The following is a 16,914-nucleotide window of genomic DNA, read 5'->3' as shown; positions in this document are numbered from 1 at the left end:
GACAAAACAATCAGAGTGCAGAAAACACTGAGTGTGAGCTGAACTCTTTCTGAATGATTGGCTTTTTCACAGCAGAAAGCTAAGAGTTGTTCAGCAAGTAACACTAATTTGACTGAAACTTTGTGGTCATCGTTAAGCGCTTAAATACTAATGGTTGCCTCTGTAAGGAATTATAGGCTTTAACCATTAATTAACATGTGTATCTCCCCTCCTAATGGCCTGTAGGAGAGTTACGTGACCTACGAAGACAGTCTGCGGCTGGCCGGAGAGATCCTTAGTGTCCTGGGAGCCATCCTCATCCTACTGCTAGAGGTCAGTCCAGCTCCGCCACACACGGCCGTGAACATGGATGAGGTAGTGAAAGCTGCGATCAGCGGTTAAACACACTTTGTGGTCATTGAATATTTTTATCTAATCAAAACACAGTTGAATCAAAGCACAGTGGGCCGAGAAAACACTTTAAATGTTTGTATGATGTAGTAGTATGAAATACTTTAATGCTTTAATACTCCACGTTAGTACTTCATACTACTACATAGTTTGAGTAGCCCCCTCTAGTAGGCCTGCTTCTTCTGAATAGTCTTCTCTTCTTTCTCTTTTCTGACGGGGTGTATTTTCTTTAACTTGGAGACGGGAGTATTGTGCACAGTGGAGTGTAAGTGTAACCAGATTGTATTGTTGTGTTTACCGACAGATTCCAGATATACTGCGAGTCGGAGCGAAGCGCTACTTTGGTCAGACGGCCCTAGGAGGGCCCTTCCACATCATTCTGTAAGTTAGGGGGGCCACTATGGGTGGGGCCAGGGGGTCACGTCTCCCAGATGGGATGAGGGGGGTCTTTTAAATCCAACTTTTAAAATGTGATTTAAAAAAAATATATATATGATATTTTGACATATGTATACGGTATGTATTGTTCTATGTTAGAATATTATTACAAGTTGAACCACCCCATGGTGGATTATATATATATTTTGCCAGAGCTGTAGTATACTGCACTCAACACTAGGAGGCGAGAATAAGCAGCTGCCCATCATTTGATCTTCTTCTGCACCCTGTTGTAGGCCTTAGTCAAATCCAAACCATCAAACCAATGAGCCAAATGAGTCAACATAAAACCTTGTGTTGTAGGATTGTTGCTGTGTTGTAGGATGCGTGTGTAAAGGATGTGTGTGTGTGTGTGTGTGTGTGTGTGTGTGTGTGTGTGTGTGTGTGTGTGTGTGTGTGTGTGTGTGTGTGTGTGTGTGTGTGTGTGTGTGTGTGTGTGTGTGTGTGTGTGTTGTAGGATGCGTGTGTAAAGGATGTGTGTGTGTTGTAGGATGAGTGTGTAAAGGATGTGTGTATGTTGTAGGATGTGTGTGCAAAGGATGTGTGTGTGTGTGTGTGTTGTAGGATGTGTGTGTAAAGGATGTGTGTGTGTGTGTGTGTGTGTGTGTGTGTGTGTGTGTGTGTGTGTGTGTGTGTGTGTGTGTGTGTGTGTGTGTGTGTGTTGTAGGATGTGTGTGTAAAGGATGTGTGTGTGTGTGTGTGTGTGTGTGTGTGTGTGTGTGTGTGTGTGTGTGTGTGTGTGTGTGTGTGTGTGTGTGTGTGTGTGTGTGTGTGTGTGTGTGTGTGTGTGTTGTAGGATGGTGTGTAAAGGATGTGTGTGTGTTGTAGGATGGTGTGTAAAGGATGTGTGTGTGTTGTAGGATGTGTGTGCAAAGGATGTGTGTGTGCTGTTGGATGGTGTGTAAAGGATGTGTGTGTGTGTGTGTGTTGTAATATGGTGTGCAAAGGATGTGTGTGTGCTGTTGGATGGTGTGTAAAGGATGTGTGTGTGTGTGTGTGTGTTGTAGGATGGTGTGTAAAGGATGTGTGTGTGCTGTAGGATGGTGTGTAAAGGATGTGTGTGTGTGCTGTAGGATGGTGTGTAAAGGATGTGTGTGTGTTGTAGGATCAGCTATGCGTGCCTGGTGGTGCTGCTGTGCGTGGTGCGGGCCAGCGAGCTGGGTGGGGAGGACGTGCTGATGGCGCTGTGCCTGGTGCTGGGCTGGAGCAACGTCATGTTCTTTGCCCGGGGCTTCCAGATGCTGGGGCCCTACGTTATCATGATCCAGAAGGTATGGAGCCCCACATCTAGCACTTCATATATATATATCTCTTTATATATGAAATATTAATATTAATGTTTAAACATAGATTTTATTATTTTACTGTTAGTTATATATGTATATGATATTTATTCTATTATATTCATGTGTGTATGAAAGCTTTTGTATTTAGTATTATATTATTTTACATACTCTGCTTAAACTGTTTTGACAATGCAATTCGTTAAATTTTTTTTTTTTTAAAGGTGCAATACAAATAATATTTGTATTAGTTAGTACTATGAGTATCGTTTTATTAATCTGTTGCTTTGTCCCTCTGGTCTCGCTCTAGATTATATTTGGAGACCTGACGAAATTCATGTGGCTCAGTTTCATTGTCCTCATCGGGTTTTCCACATGTGAGTCATAGTTTGACCCCCACACCCAGTGTTAATTTATAACTCATAACAATTCATAACTGGAGCCATACCACTGCTATAACTAGCACATATCCCTATTCAATAACCCTATCACTAACCTTTGGAGGAACCTTTGGAGATGAACTATATACAGTATGTGTATATATATTAGTGTTGATTGATTGTTCATTGTGCCGCACATTCTATAGTTGTACATTTGTTATTAATAAAACGTCCTTTCTGTGTAAATATACCCGGTACAGGCATCCACCTGAACACAGTCCTCTAACAAATCCCCCTTTCTGTCCCGTCCGTCTGTCCGTTGTTTGGTTGCCATGGCAGCCCTGTGGATGGTGTACATGACCCAGGACCCCGAGTCCATCCCGCCGTACCGCTCGTTCCCCATCACCCTGTTCTCCCAGTTCGAGCTGAGCGTGGGCCTCATCGACCTGCCGGTGGACCACACCTTTGACACGCCGCCCATTGTCCACGTGCTGCACTGCACCTTCTCCGTGGTGTCCTACATCCTGCTGCTCAACCTGCTCATCGCCATGATGAGCGACACCCACTGGCGCGTGGCGCAGGAGAGGGACGAGCTCTGGAGGACCCAGGTGAGGGAGCGGCTTTGGTGGCGCGCCGCACACACACACACACACACACACAGACACACGCACACACACACACACACACACACACACACACACACACACACACACACACACACACACACACACACACACACACACACACACACACACACACACACACACACACACACACACTGTGCACGCGACACACGCGCAAATACGTGCGCACACGTTTGATTCAACAAGTGTTTTACACATCACATTGAGGGAAGTGCTGATATGGATATTAGAAAGCAAGTATTACACCTTACCCTCCTTGTGAAGGCACAACATAATGGGTGGGTGAGATGATTGAAATAATTTCCATTAATTCATTTTTTTTATTTTATCAGAATCAGAATCAGAATCTTATTTATTGCCAAGTATGTTTACACATGCAAGGAATTCTTTTTGGTTTGGTGGTGCAAAAACAAACAACAAACATGCAAACGTGCAAACATAGTGCAAAAAAGAGAAGTCAGAATGAGGTAATAACAGAATGAGGTAGTATGATGTGCAGTTGTAGGGACTTAAGTGTGTTGGAGGGGGTGAATGAGGGACACTGGTGGTATTGTAGTTAACACACACACACACACACTTTTTTTTTCAACTCAGACAGTAGTGTGTGTGTGTGTGTGTGTGTGTCCGCGTGCGTCCAGGTGGTGGCCACCACTCTGATGCTGGAGAGAAGGCTGCCCCGCTGCCTGTGGCCGCGGCTGGGGGTGTGCGGTCTGAACTACGGCCTGAAGCAGCTGTGGTACCTGAGGTCAGGACCCCCCCTCTGCTACTGCCACTGAACATGTTCTGCTAATATACACGTTGGATACATACGTGCGCTATTTTGGAAATCAAATCAAAGTTGTTTTTTTTAATTTCAAGCATACATGCAGACATGATTCATAGAATCATATAGAAATTCTTCTCCATAAAAATGAAATCACGCATCGTATCAGCGGAACCGTTTGGAGCTCTTCCTGTTGCCGGTCTCCCGTTCCCGCAGGGTGGAGGACAGAAACGACCTGATGGTGCAGAAGATGCGCCGCTACATCGACGCCTTTGCTAAGGACGGCGAGGAGGTGGAGAAGAAGGGCGGGGAGTGTGGCGGCGGTCCGGAGCTCAGGAGCGACAAGCAGAGGAGGGGCTTCAACAAGGCCTGCGCCGGCTGGCAGGCCATCCGCCGCAGCGCTCTGAGCATGGACCTGGAGCCCGAGTACGAGGAGGAGGAGGAACAGGAGGTGCAGGACATCCGATTCGTCTAGAACAGGAGGGGCCCCCGCGCTTTGATGGTGTGTGCGAGCTACTTTCAAAATGAGCAGGTCAAAATGATCTACCGACATTAAAATATGCTAAACATGTATTTATTGATATATACTGAGTACATATTCTGATGAGTTGCACTGAATGGAGTCAGCCAGGGTTTCATAGTCCGGACAGTCAGTGGCTGCTGGTAGCTAGTCTCAAGCAGGCTTCCAGATAGTCATGGTGGAACGGGATTTGCACTTAATAATTTGAATGAGGGAAAAGGCTGACTGGCATAAATAAGTAGAGGCAAATAATGCAGTCAAGGAGGTAGCACCTTTCCTCACGTTTGGATACTTTTCCTTTGTGAGTAAGTTCCCAAATTGTCCATGAGCCCAGGACTTAAGCTCAATATCAGCTTGTACTGTCAACATCTCATCCTCCACTGCATATGTGTTCAGGGGAAACAGTGCTGCAATTTATGGTGATTGAGTAAATCAACCTCAGTGTCTTCACTCAATGGATAGCTTGGCACATAAATGCAAGTGGTAAAAGCCATAGGCATGATGCTTTTTATGTTAATATCACAATCTACCCACATGACCTCTGGTCAACCCTGGTTTAGAAGGAGAAGTAGCTTGTTCTGACACGTGGCCTGCCGAAACTCTCTGGCTGTCCTTCCCCCTGGTTCATTTTTAACGCTAAAGCATTCAAAGAAGACATCTATTTTTATTTTTGTCTACATAGCCATCGGTGCAGTTTAAGCAGTATTAGGCAATAGAACAATGTTTTATTTTTATAGAAGCAGAAATATGCTGCACTGTGTTAGTGTGTAAGTGTGGACTGATAAGATGAATTAAGTTGTACTTCATTACATCTGGTCACAGCCAAAAACTGATCAATTGACTATTGCACTCGTATGTTTGTGTTTTTGTTTCCCTGGGTGTTTGTTTTATAGTGTGCATGTTTTGTATATTTTTACTGTTTTTTGGTTTGTTTTGTTAATATAACCTCCTAAAAAATGTTTTTGGCTGCATTGAGTGTATTTTTCTGAGTAATTATTTCTGTAATATGCAGTAAATGTACAACAATGACAAAATAACCATGCTTAAATGTAAAGATGTCTTTATTTCCAAAATAGGCACAGGATATATCATAAGCAAATATGCAAAAACAAAGTTAACGAAAAGTTACTTGTTCAATACAATTAATAGTTGGATAATACTAAATTCAGCTCTAAACTGACACTTAGGGTGTCAATTATTATACCACATTAATCCTGGTAATTGGATTATGTTTATTCTATTTAAAAAATAAGCATGGTTTTAAAGAAGCTTTATGCTCTGAAATGCCCTTGAGTGGGTAAGAGAGTATGGTAGGAAATCAAACTGCATAGAAACATAAATTGAGGACATTCACCCAAACACAGTAGGCCTATTCACTGCATAAGTTAGTCGGTCATAAGGTGCTGGACTTTGAGATAAAAGTGAGTTTACTGCATCAATGAGTTTCATTATACTTGTTAACAGAGTGGCACACAAGCCTATAGCTAGGATAGCATCAGGAACTCTAGGCCCCAGCAAACCAGCTGCCCCGCTGGCGTTATGACGCCCGCTTCTGACAAATGAATTGGGTTTCACTTTTACAGTTGGTATGCATCACGGATATTGGCAACTCGTTGGACAGAAAAGCACACAAACCCTTAGTACCTGGCCAATCACTACGGAGATAAAGCAGAACATACAGAGGTTTAGAGGGTGATGAAGAGTGAGTGTTGTTATCCAGCTTGTTCCTTCACTGAACGTGGTGAGGCGGTGCTTGTGAATACTACGTGCATCAAAGTGGTCTTTCCACTTTTAAAATAAAAGCATGCCTAATATCATCTTCAATATTTTATATCCAGCTATAACCAGGGATCCTATATGCTTTTCTTACCTAGTGTAGATCTGGTTGTTCACCCACTTCCATCTCGTATCGTATCGTAGGCCAATCCAGTAAAAAGCGCGTGCTTGTGTCGTCATAAAGGTCTGAAAACATCCAGTTATATTTTCATATGGTTGTTTGTTTACGGATAGGCTGTTAGAGTAGATGAAGACATTTCCAGGTTCTCTTTTAGAGGAGAAGAGGACATGGAAAAGAAAGAAAGTATTAATGTTACCCGGATTTTCTCGTTAGAGATCACAGCCAGGTCTCCTGTTACATTCTGGCAGAAGGTCCTGCCTCCATCCCAGGTTTTTCTCTCATTGGACAGGTAGAAGCAGGAGTCTTCAAAGAACACCCAGCTCTCAGGACATCGATGGCTGTTAGGGGCTGTGAAGGAAAAAACAGAGACAGTGTCACGGCCAGGCTAGGACACAGATGCAGGGTCTTGGTTGTATCAAAAAGATATTTATTGCAATCTCTCACTTGGAGGAACCGGAGCAAAAACCAACGACAAAAGGCAGCGCTGTGACAAGACTATGGAAAGGCTGGCGTGAACGCACGGAGACAAACACACTGGCACAAGACAAAGGGAGACGCAGACTCTTATACACGGGGGAACAGGTGAAACCACTCAGACAATCAGACTGAGACACACGAGGAAGGGCAAGTGACCTGAAACGAGAGGAGAGTTACTTTTCAAAATAAAACAGGAAATGACAAGACTAAACATGGCGACAGGACAAAAACCCAACTTGACCTCACCGCGGTGTGACACACAGAAAGGCAGACACACACACAAGTTCACAGCGAGTTTATTGAGATGAGAATGAAAGAAGTAGAAAAAGCACAATTTCTGAATTGAGGTGAGCAGCTTGATGAAAAGAGATACTAGTACCTGGTATAATAGAAAATGTACAGCAGAGTGTAGATGGGTGGATGTCAGGATGTTCCAGGTGGTTTCTATGGTGTTCTAAGTGGTTGCTAGGGCGTTCTAGATGGTTTATACGGTGTTCTAGGTGGTTGCTAGGGTGCACTAGGTGGTTGCTAGCGTGTTCTAGATGGTTTCTATGGTGTCAAGCGGGTTGCACTGACGTCAGCCCTGCTTGCTGTTCGGAGCGAGAAGCTGTCTCTCAAACCGTTAGGCCTACATTAAATACAATAACTGCCTACTTTATCTGAGATGCATTGCCATGCACGCAGAGTATGGCTAGAGTTCTCAACAGCATGACCCGCTAATATTCGATATGTAGAACTATTATGATGGAAAACGCTTTGCTTAAAAAAAAGAATGTTTCCTTTTAATCATCTCAAGCTTTGTTTCCTATTCCCTGCATTGTCTAGCCACTCACCTCTTCCTAGTGTCATCTAAATGTTAGCCTTTGTGCTTAGGGTAGTCACCCTACCTTCCCTCAGGGTCATCTAAATGTTAACCCTTGTGTTTGGGTAAACAGGTCACAAGAAAGAAGGCATCCCCTTGTATTCTTCTGATTGATGAGAGCACAGGCAGCTCTGTGCCTTGGGTAAACATTACCTGATTTGATTATTGACATCTGCATTGTGGGGAGGATGTGAAACTGTTGAAATAGCTCTGTCTAACTGTATTCTGGACACTGCTAGAGAGGAGTCTAATGTGCGCATACATTAAAGCTTCTAGCTCACTATCTGCTGAAGGACAGACCTCTCTAAAAGCATGACGCATACAGGATTGATACCAGCCTCTTGACCTGCTCATAGCCTAACATACAATAAGTCTGAAGTAGCCCAAATTATTGCTTGGAATAACGTTGAGTTGCCACTATGTTAGCTCACCTTGGCGCACATCCTCAGTAACATCGGGAGTTGAAGAGGAACCTGCTGTTGTTCCCCTCTCTGTGCCTGTTTCTGAAACTAAGGGCCATTGGTTTCATGATGTTAGGCTTTGCTAGGTATTTTATTTATTTGCTAGGGGTTTTATTTATTTGATAGATATAATGTCACATGCCATTGAAGGTATAATGCTGATTCAATTATGATATTGATTGATTCATGTTATTCAATGCAATTATGCTCCAAGCTATAGATTCCTCGGTGACAGTCTTCAATTCAAACAACTGTTGATATACAGTAACAAGCCTAAACCATTCTTGGTTAGGAGTTGTTTCTTTTTCTCTTTCCTTTCTTTCTTTTCTTTCTTGTGATTTCCCTTTTGTTGGGAGAGATACGACTGTCGTGGTGCAAATCAGCGCTCCAGCATCAGCAGTCACTCAACCGCGATGAGCTAAACCTTGTGCAGTGGTAGAACAAACCATTTTGCGTCTTCTGTAAGGGGTGACAGTGAGCCTCCACTGAGTTTTACATACAATGCTCAGTCACTCAAACCCCTATTTTCCCCCGCTTTTCCCCCCACTGCAACGACCCTGGAGATATACAAAATGTCCCTAAATGAATAAATCATAAAAAAAAACGTTAAAAAAAAAAATACTAAATAGAATGAAAAGTATACAGAAAATAGGAGTTCAGCACACCTCATGAATGGTTTCTTATGTAAACTAGAAAAGAAGAGTCCTCACATTTGGTGGTCAGCATGCGGGGCCACTTGAAGCAGGGAGTCCTGCCTACAAGTTGGATAAAGGGCTCTGGCTCTGGCTTTGGGCAGACAGCGCTAGGAGGTGGAGCAGCGTCAGGAGTTGCTGTTGGACAGATGGAGCAGAGAACAGTGAAAGTGTTTTTTGTTGTTGTTTTGTTTTCGATTACACGTCCATTTAATGTAACAGCACCTATTTCAGATATGAACCGCTCTGCCCTGAATGTGTTGTAGCTAGGAAACATTTAGGAGTTATTACTTAGAATTTGTTAAGAAACACATCAGCTATAAGTTAGTGAAATGCAGTGAAATAATATATGTTCTGCATAGAGAGGCAAACTGAGCCGTTTTGATTTTAGATGATGAGGATGATTTTTAGCTGCCAACAAGGAGACAGGGCGACTCAATTGCGGGGACCTATCACGTGTGGGTGGTGAGCTTCATCAGTGATGACAATAAATAGTGATGCTTGTTCTGCTCTCCCCCACAGTGAGATGGGGGGCGGGGCAACAGTTTAGTGGAGACCGCCAGGCCTGGTTGTCTGAAACGGCGCTAATACCCGATCTGAATATCAGTGGAAGTCAGTGGAATAATTTATTGGGCGAGTTCACCACTTTGTTGGCGTTGTTTGGTTTAAATCTTGCTCTCTTCCGATCCTTTTTGCTACCCCTCTTACAGCACTTTTAATATAAATAATGAATCATGTGAATATACATCCATATGAATGGCGAGGGATACTCACTCTTCCCATGCAGAATAAAGATGACGATGAGTTCGGCCAGACATATGCCAACCAGGAGGATAATGCACAAAAGCAACAACACATCCTTCCTGCTCCTAGTCGGCTTGGTTGGTTTCACTGGCAAAGACATGAGAAGACAACATAGGAGAGAAGAGGAGAGGAGAGGAAGGGAGAGGAGAGGAGAGGAAGAGGGGAGAAGGGAGGAGAGGAGAGGAGGGGAGGGGAAGAGAAAGAGGAGAGGAGATAAGACGAGAGACAACAGGGGAAATAGAATTAAACAGAAGTTTTATAGCTACATCGTGACAAGGTCCAATGAGTTCATTCTCAACAAAGTGTTTTTTTTGTGTGTGTGTGTGTGTGTGTGTGTGTGTGTGTGTGTGTGTGTGTGTGTGTGTGTGTGTGTGTGTGCTCAATCTGTATTTTCCCATAAACAGAAATACACCATACAGAATGTCCACCATGATCATGAACATAATCCAAACATAACTCACCCCTGGCACCTTCTTTCAGAGGTGGGCTGGGGAACACAGCCTCGGAGTAGATGTCATCAGCTGGTCTGCTCAGCTTGCAGTACTCCTTAGAGTCTTCTTTCGCTAGTGCCACAAAACAAACATTAAAAATGTTATAAATAAATAAATATGGGTCAAACAAATAAATGCGTAATACATACTAACACATTAATTAATAATAACAATTAATAATGAACAATAGATACATTAATAGATAGTCCCTTTGCCCCACCCCAAAATAAATACTTCCTTATTCACATTCTGCGTTCTACTTTTTATTTGAGATATATGTTTTGTTCTCTGCATATTGCTATTAAAATAAATAAAAACATGTGTGTGTGTATATGTTATTTTCCTGTCCCGTCATTCTGCTCCTGCTGTCACATCTTATCAAATGCACTGACAGGATTATACTTATATCTCCCAAATTATAATATAATTAAACAAACATTAAGAGAGAATCTTTATAAATCTTCTTTCAATATGACAGAAAAGTGATTGATTTTTCGATTTTATTATGCTTCTTCTAGTCATTGTATTACTTCATTCATAGGATGAAACCTAGAGCCTTTGTCTCACCTTCAGTTTTGGTTTGCAGCTTTTGGTCACTCGGCCCAGCTCTGTCCAGAAGTCCTGCCTCCACCTCTATCGCCTCCATCTCCATGACAACAATCTGAACTCTCTGCCTAACTGAATGGACTTGTTAGTTAAGATTTGAACCGTTAATTTTCATACCAATTCTTTCAAATCTGTGCGTTGAACTGATGTACTAAACCCCGAGCTGGTCAGTGTCTTGGTTATTCAAACCAAGAGGTCTTGGTCACTTCCTCTCTTATAACAAGTCATCGCTTCCCCATCAAGAGGCGTTGTATCATCATCATCATCAAATAAATAATAATAGTGTGTAATAATAAAGTGTTTGGTCATGCGTTCTCATCCATTGAGGAAGTGGGCTATTTCTATATATTAGTTACTGACAATGCTAATGACAAATTGCCCTACAAGGATAAATAAACATACTCAATTTGCCTTATGAATGAAACAGAATTTCTGTAATTCAGAAATGAACGTTTTTATTTTTCCACAAAGGTTCATCACATAAATTTACAAAAAGGATAATATTTGCATTAAATACAGATGACTGGGAGAGAGAGATGACAAGAAAGCGCTCCATAAATGGATACCTCTCTGTAATGGTTCTCCATTCGTCCCTCCCACTCAAATACTGTCAAAAGCAGGCCCCTGTGAAACCTTTCTGGCAAAGCATACTTTTCATTATATAACCCCCATGCTCCCCATCCACCAGACACTTCCTCCTCAACACGTCTCACTGGCGTGCGGTGTGTCTCCTGTCCTCAGGCCCCGTAGACGCTCTCGTTACTGTAGGTCATGTAGAGGAACAGATCCTCCTCATGGTGCTCCTGGAACCAGAGGGAAGCTCTCATTAGACTGTTACGGGGATCACACCCACGCACGCACGCACTCACGCACGCACGCACACACAGTCTCACACACACACACACACACACACAGTGAAAGAGAGAGAGCAAGAGAACAAGAGAGAGAGAGAGAAATAAAGAGAGCAAAGAAAGAAAAGAGGAAGAAAGAAAGGAAGGAGAAAGAGGAAGAGAGAAAGAGAGAGAGAAGGAAAGAAAGAAAAAACAAGTGTGAGGCAATATTTAACTAACTCAAAGTAGTTTCTTAGAACTGAAAGGTTCTCATTCAGCACATTAAAGTGTGCAGCAAATTAGGCCCGTTAGGAAAAGTAGGAAAATCTGGAAGAAAATGCCTCTCAATCAGTTGAGACGCAAATATACAACAATTATATATTAACCCTATTTTTCAACTATGACTCCCAAATGAAACCTGTTATCCAAACCAAACAATATTTATCTACGCTCCATTGTTCCGACCTCTCGGTCGTATGCGGAACAATGGAGCGTCGGAGAAATTATATGGACCCGAAGTGAACTGTGAACTTCCACTAGCCAAATTTCTTGTTGATATTGTTGATATTCTCAATTTCATCCCCTGTCTCCTTCCTCTTCTCGCCCCCAAACGTCTGTCCAACCAACCACCGCTGCATTTAGTTTAACGCAGTGGTTCTCAAACTTTTTCAGTCATCCCCCACTTTGGACAAGGGGGAATTTTCAAGCCCCACCTGCCCCCATCGCCCCAACACAATGCTAATGAAATACGCCAAGCTTAACATTTCCAAATTTATTGAAGTAACATCAAGTTACATCACGTTGTATCTAAATTCTAACTAAATAACATCAAATAACAGCAAGTTCAACAATAGAGAAAATAAAAGTGCGGCTGTGTCATAAAAAGAGCGAGACTTCTCCGGTGCTGGATCTAATAGCCTATTCAGGAGCGGAGGAGTCAACTAAAACCGTCAACAGTGGATGATGTGCTTTTTTGCACGGCAATCTAAAGCACCACGCCAAACACCACTAGTGTAATTCCCCGGCGTTCCATCTTATGTGTCTAATTTTCCTTCGGGTGCAGTCGGGGGTCGGTATCAATTTATAGGGGGTCTGGTCGGGTGCGGAATGTAATTCGCGCTACTGTCGGAACACGGGTCGGATGTGGTTTTAAGTTTTGCGGGTAAGGACGGGTGCGGGTTTGCAAATAAGAGCCGTGCAGGACTCTGCTCTGCTTATCTCTCTCCATCCCGCTCTGCCTCTGGCTCACACACACTCTGCCCCGGCCCCACTCGCGTCACTTTTTTAAATCCCCTTCAGCGCGAAACATGTATTTGCCACATTTTGCTCAGACTGTTTTTGACTGACTAATTTTAGAATGTTTAGCTACCCTGGCCTACACCCAAATTTAGGATTGAGTTGCAATCGGCAAGGCAGGTTAACGAGCGCGCGACGGCACCTATTTTATTGCATGAACAAATATTGATATATCTTATATCGACATTCTGCTTGAAAATACGAGATATGAATTTTGGCCCATATCGCCCAGCCCTACTGTCAAGCTTTCGCTCCTACCATAAGAAACATGGAGTTTTCAGTGACATTTCCTCCCGTTTGTCGCGCCCCACCTGTACGTCTCTATTCCCCACCAGTGGGGCACGCCCCATACATCACGTAGCATCACGACAGTGCTCATGGGAAATGTAGTCAGTACTGCCCAGGGAGCGAGAACAGTAGAGCGGCTCTGAGATTGCCTCATGCATCACCGGCCAAACTGGCTAGTAAGTTTTTATGAACACCTGCCAAAATGATTTTTAACCCGCATTTGGCGGGTTGGCGGGTGTTAATTTAGAACCCTGCTGGTGACGTAAAGAGGTCAACCGGTGGCTCTATTACCACTAGTTGAAATGGGTACAGCACCACCTATCGTACCGGGGCATGACACGCTTCGGCCAATGAATCGATTTACTCACCGCCATGTATACCCGGACAATTGCAGTTGTCCAATTGCGGAGCATAGTCGAACTATGGCTTTAATCGGATTAAGCTGTGCATGTAAACGTACTGAGAGAGAGGGGGGGGCGTACGTGAAGTGAGTGGGTGGAAGGTTACCTCATAAACGGCTGAAAGTGGGGAGCTGGACGGAGGGAGAGAATTGTTGACAAAGAAGAATAGGGCTTCTTCTGGCCGCATGGACACACGCTGACGAATGAGGAAGGACAGCTGGCCCACTGAAGAACAGACAAAGACAGAGTGTAGATGCAGAGAGAGATAAGGCATGAGAAATAGGGAATTCTCTTCTTTGATACTGTAAAGAGGTACTGGAAAGAGGAAGTACACACAAGATATCTGATGTCTCAAGAGATACCGCTTTCAAGACATGGAGTTCACAGAAAAAGACTGCTGTGAATAACCATTTCATGTCATTTTCAAGAAAGTAGACGGGTCATCTGAAGTGTTGAATATAATCAGATGATCAAACACAGCAAGGCCAAACTGCGACCTACAGAATAATTACTAGTAGTATTTAAATACTATATATTAATGTTTAAAAGCTAGGAATCAATGTTTAAGCACAGTGGCTGCAACGTTGAAAGTCAAATCTCTTTGGTAATATATATTTTTTTATGCAACACATTCATTTTGACTCATTCGTCTGGACTTTTGACTCCAGACAAATATTCTCAAAAAGCCTTATTCATGCCAAAAATTCTAAAATCTTCATGACACAAACCATTTTTTTAAATTGTTTTAAATGGTATTACTAACTAAATTATTACTAAATTACTGTTACTAATTGTCAGTAATTGTCAGGACAGGCAAAACACATGTACAGTAATGGATATCTGAATAATTTATCACAAATCCTTATTGAATATCCAGAATGTATTTCCATAAATATACTTAAAGAAAAACTAGAATATATGTCCATTACTGAGAGGAAATGTCTTCTCTAATGACTGTGTGGGGGGTGGGTGGGTCAGGTCTGCCTGTATCTTCAACTTTAACTTATTGATTTGTATTCTGTATTTATTGTTTTGTTTGTTTTGTTTTGACAATGTTTTGACAATAACTAAATTATTCATTATGAAGTTATAATTTTAGTGTGTGTGTGTGTGTGTGTGGGTGTGGGTGTGGGTGTGTGTCCTGTGAGCTAAATCATCAGCCCCCTGCACTGTCCACAGAGCTGAAACGGTCTGAGCTGTCAATCTGTCTGAGCTGTCCGTCCTAATTCCATTCCTTGTTTCATTCTGTTTTTCCCTGACAACCACAGGGAAGGGAGAGCGGGGGAAAGAGAGGAAAAGAGCGAAGGGGAGAGACACACGACGCCCTGAGTTTGAAAAGTGGTTGTGCTGCTCCCTCTGGAGTCTCTTCTCATACACCAGCCAGCCTGGCCCTGAGGAACCTAAGAATATTGAGATTTTCTAGCACTTATTGTGTTATTGTTGTGGTATTGTCAAATTAATTGCATTCTTTGATTTAAAAATGGACAGTAACAGTCGTTATTTAGCCTATTTAACACAATTGTATTTTTTAAATGAATACTGACCAGAACAATTAGTAGGTGGTGACCTGCCCTGGCAATATCTAAAAAATCATATAGGCACAATTTATTTGGAAAAAACACTAGGCCTAGCAAGGCTGTTGCAGGTTCTTACATTACCTGAAAAGTTAGGCCCTTTGCAGTTTTTAACTGCCCCCTGAATCAGCTCATCCTGGATCTCTGGTGTGTGTGTGTGTGTGTGTGTGTGTGTGTGTGTGTGTGTGTGTGTGTGTGTGTGTGTGTGTGTGTGTGTGTGTGTGTGTGTGTGTGTGTGTGTGAGTGCGTGCGTTTCACCTGTTAAATCTGATGGGACTAGATACTTCTTCTTGTCCAGGTCAGGAGCCCGTGACCTCAGTGCCCTTTCCACAATAATCTAGAAGATAAGGCAGAACAGGTATAATGGTAGCCTACCATTATTTGACAGAGGATATTCATATGCCATGATGCAATCTAGTTTTATCTAAGTGTTGGATTTCAACAATGTTGTAAAGCTGTTGTTGATGGCGTTAGAAAAAGTCACACGAATACAGGACTAATGATTCAATTAATTGGATGACATTAGTATGACCCAACTCGTTTGGGGATTTTGAGAGGACTCAACAGTAATAGTACTTTAATATAAATATTTTTAAAAAAATTGGTTTTGAAATATGATACGTGATAAATGCTGTGGCATATCCAAACACAACTATGTCTTCCCATAATGACAAAACATGCGATGATGATTACTAAATAATGACTTTCAATGCTCCTATGCTCCCACGCTGGAGGCGATGACCTGACGTCACAGTGTCACGACGCCTGTGTAATCGGAAGCGTCTCGTGTATGACGTAATGCTGTGGGGAAAGCGCACTGACCGGAACCTTGTCGGGGTGCTTGGCCCGCACCCGCTCTCCCTCCGCTCTCCTCACCTCCAGGGCCACCGTTCGTTGGTATTGACTGCCCATCTGAACGAAAGGCAATCATTAGGGCCACGTTCGTCCCTTTTAAAATGTAGTCTACAATCACATATTTCATGCTGCATATGGATCCAACAGGAGGTCGATAATACCCTATACCTCCACATACATGTTTTGCAAATTCGAGTATTGTGAACTATAATTTTGGATGCAACGTTACACAACGAACCACTGGTCAGGTCTATATCGATGTGATTAAGGTCCGTGTAACCAGCAGTGAGGCCACGTACACACAAGAGTCCTGCTACACCTCGCACAACAAGCCATTTAAAACACGTTTAACGGAGGTCGTACAACACCGTTTGGCTGTCACGTTATCCATCGGTAATAAAAAATCATTTGTTTTATCGTTATTCCCAAACGACTAACGTTGTCCAACCTCATAGCTAACAAAGACACAACATGGGTAGAAACTGGCGACTGCAACAATAAACGTTACTTTTGAACGACCGATGAGATCTTTACGAATGCCACCACAGATATAGGTTTACTCCTGCCGGTCCTCCGCGCTGTCACAAGGTCTCCAGGGGATCCGTTTGATCAAAACCTGGTAAAAACGTCCAACGATGAGATGTGTTTACAAGATGTCGATTGCTCTCTAGGTCTTCTGAGCAGAAACAACAAACGTCGGTAACGCCCTTCCACTTGACATATCACCAATAGGACACCTCATTTTAGATGGACAACACCATCTGTCCAATAGAAACAAAACGAAGGCGGTCTCTCGGTTTGTTGACAACGAATTCATTGGTTAGATGGTTCTGTTTAGAGACTCGGCACGCCCCTTTGTCGCGTAGGGTCTGGCTGCAGCCTGTAGGACATGGACATCCACATCCAACTGCTACGTCACTCACTCCCGTCCACTTGCCGCGCCCAGCCACTGCCGTCACTAT

The 16,914-nt window shown here is 43.0% G+C and overlaps 3 protein-coding genes across 3 annotated transcripts in view; 1 reads left to right on the top strand and 2 right to left on the bottom strand.

Moving 5' to 3' along the window:
- trpv6 (transient receptor potential cation channel, subfamily V, member 6) overlaps nt 1-4,373 on the top strand; it is a gene marked incomplete at both ends in the record, with an annotated part of 8,422 nt that extends 4,049 nt beyond the window's left edge. Inside the window, 8 exons of the mRNA XM_084471977.1 lie at nt 1-33; nt 226-312; nt 695-771; nt 1,934-2,099; nt 2,422-2,488; nt 2,831-3,099; nt 3,774-3,880; nt 4,115-4,373. The exon at nt 1-33 is cut by the window's left edge and continues 103 nt beyond it. Of these exons, the coding sequence (XP_084328103.1) occupies nt 1-33; nt 226-312; nt 695-771; nt 1,934-2,099; nt 2,422-2,488; nt 2,831-3,099; nt 3,774-3,880; nt 4,115-4,373 (1,065 nt within the window). The remainder of the gene's footprint in view (nt 34-225; nt 313-694; nt 772-1,933; nt 2,100-2,421; nt 2,489-2,830; nt 3,100-3,773; nt 3,881-4,114) is intronic.
- Nucleotides 4,374-5,484: 1,111 nt separating this feature from the next.
- LOC311351845 (uncharacterized protein) lies at nt 5,485-10,864 on the bottom strand. The gene is made up of 7 exons (XM_084471997.1): nt 10,670-10,864; nt 10,073-10,174; nt 9,582-9,698; nt 8,826-8,945; nt 6,512-6,663; nt 6,289-6,380; nt 5,485-6,073 (listed from the first exon to the last, which is right to left on the bottom strand). The coding sequence occupies exons 1-7, from the start codon at nt 10,752-10,754 to the stop codon at nt 5,956-5,958; spliced, it is 786 nt and encodes a 261-aa protein (XP_084328123.1). The 5' UTR covers nt 10,755-10,864; the 3' UTR covers nt 5,485-5,955.
- A 283-nt stretch (nt 10,865-11,147) lies between these two features.
- LOC311351860 (gamma-aminobutyric acid receptor-associated protein-like 1) lies at nt 11,148-16,624 on the bottom strand. Its single transcript, XM_084472013.1, has 5 exons — nt 16,461-16,624; nt 15,920-16,009; nt 15,356-15,434; nt 13,630-13,748; nt 11,148-11,511 (listed from the first exon to the last, which is right to left on the bottom strand). Exons 2-5 carry the CDS (start codon nt 16,007-16,009, stop codon nt 11,446-11,448), a joined length of 354 nt encoding a protein of 117 aa, XP_084328139.1. The 5' UTR covers nt 16,461-16,624; the 3' UTR covers nt 11,148-11,445.
- Between the last annotated feature and the right edge of the window lie 290 nt (nt 16,625-16,914).

Source organism: Micromesistius poutassou (assembly GCF_964030765.1).
Source record: "Micromesistius poutassou genome assembly, chromosome: 8".
In the NCBI taxonomy this organism is placed as follows: domain Eukaryota; kingdom Metazoa; phylum Chordata; class Actinopteri; order Gadiformes; family Gadidae; genus Micromesistius; species Micromesistius poutassou.
This window is presented reverse-complemented; position numbering and strand designations above follow the sequence as displayed.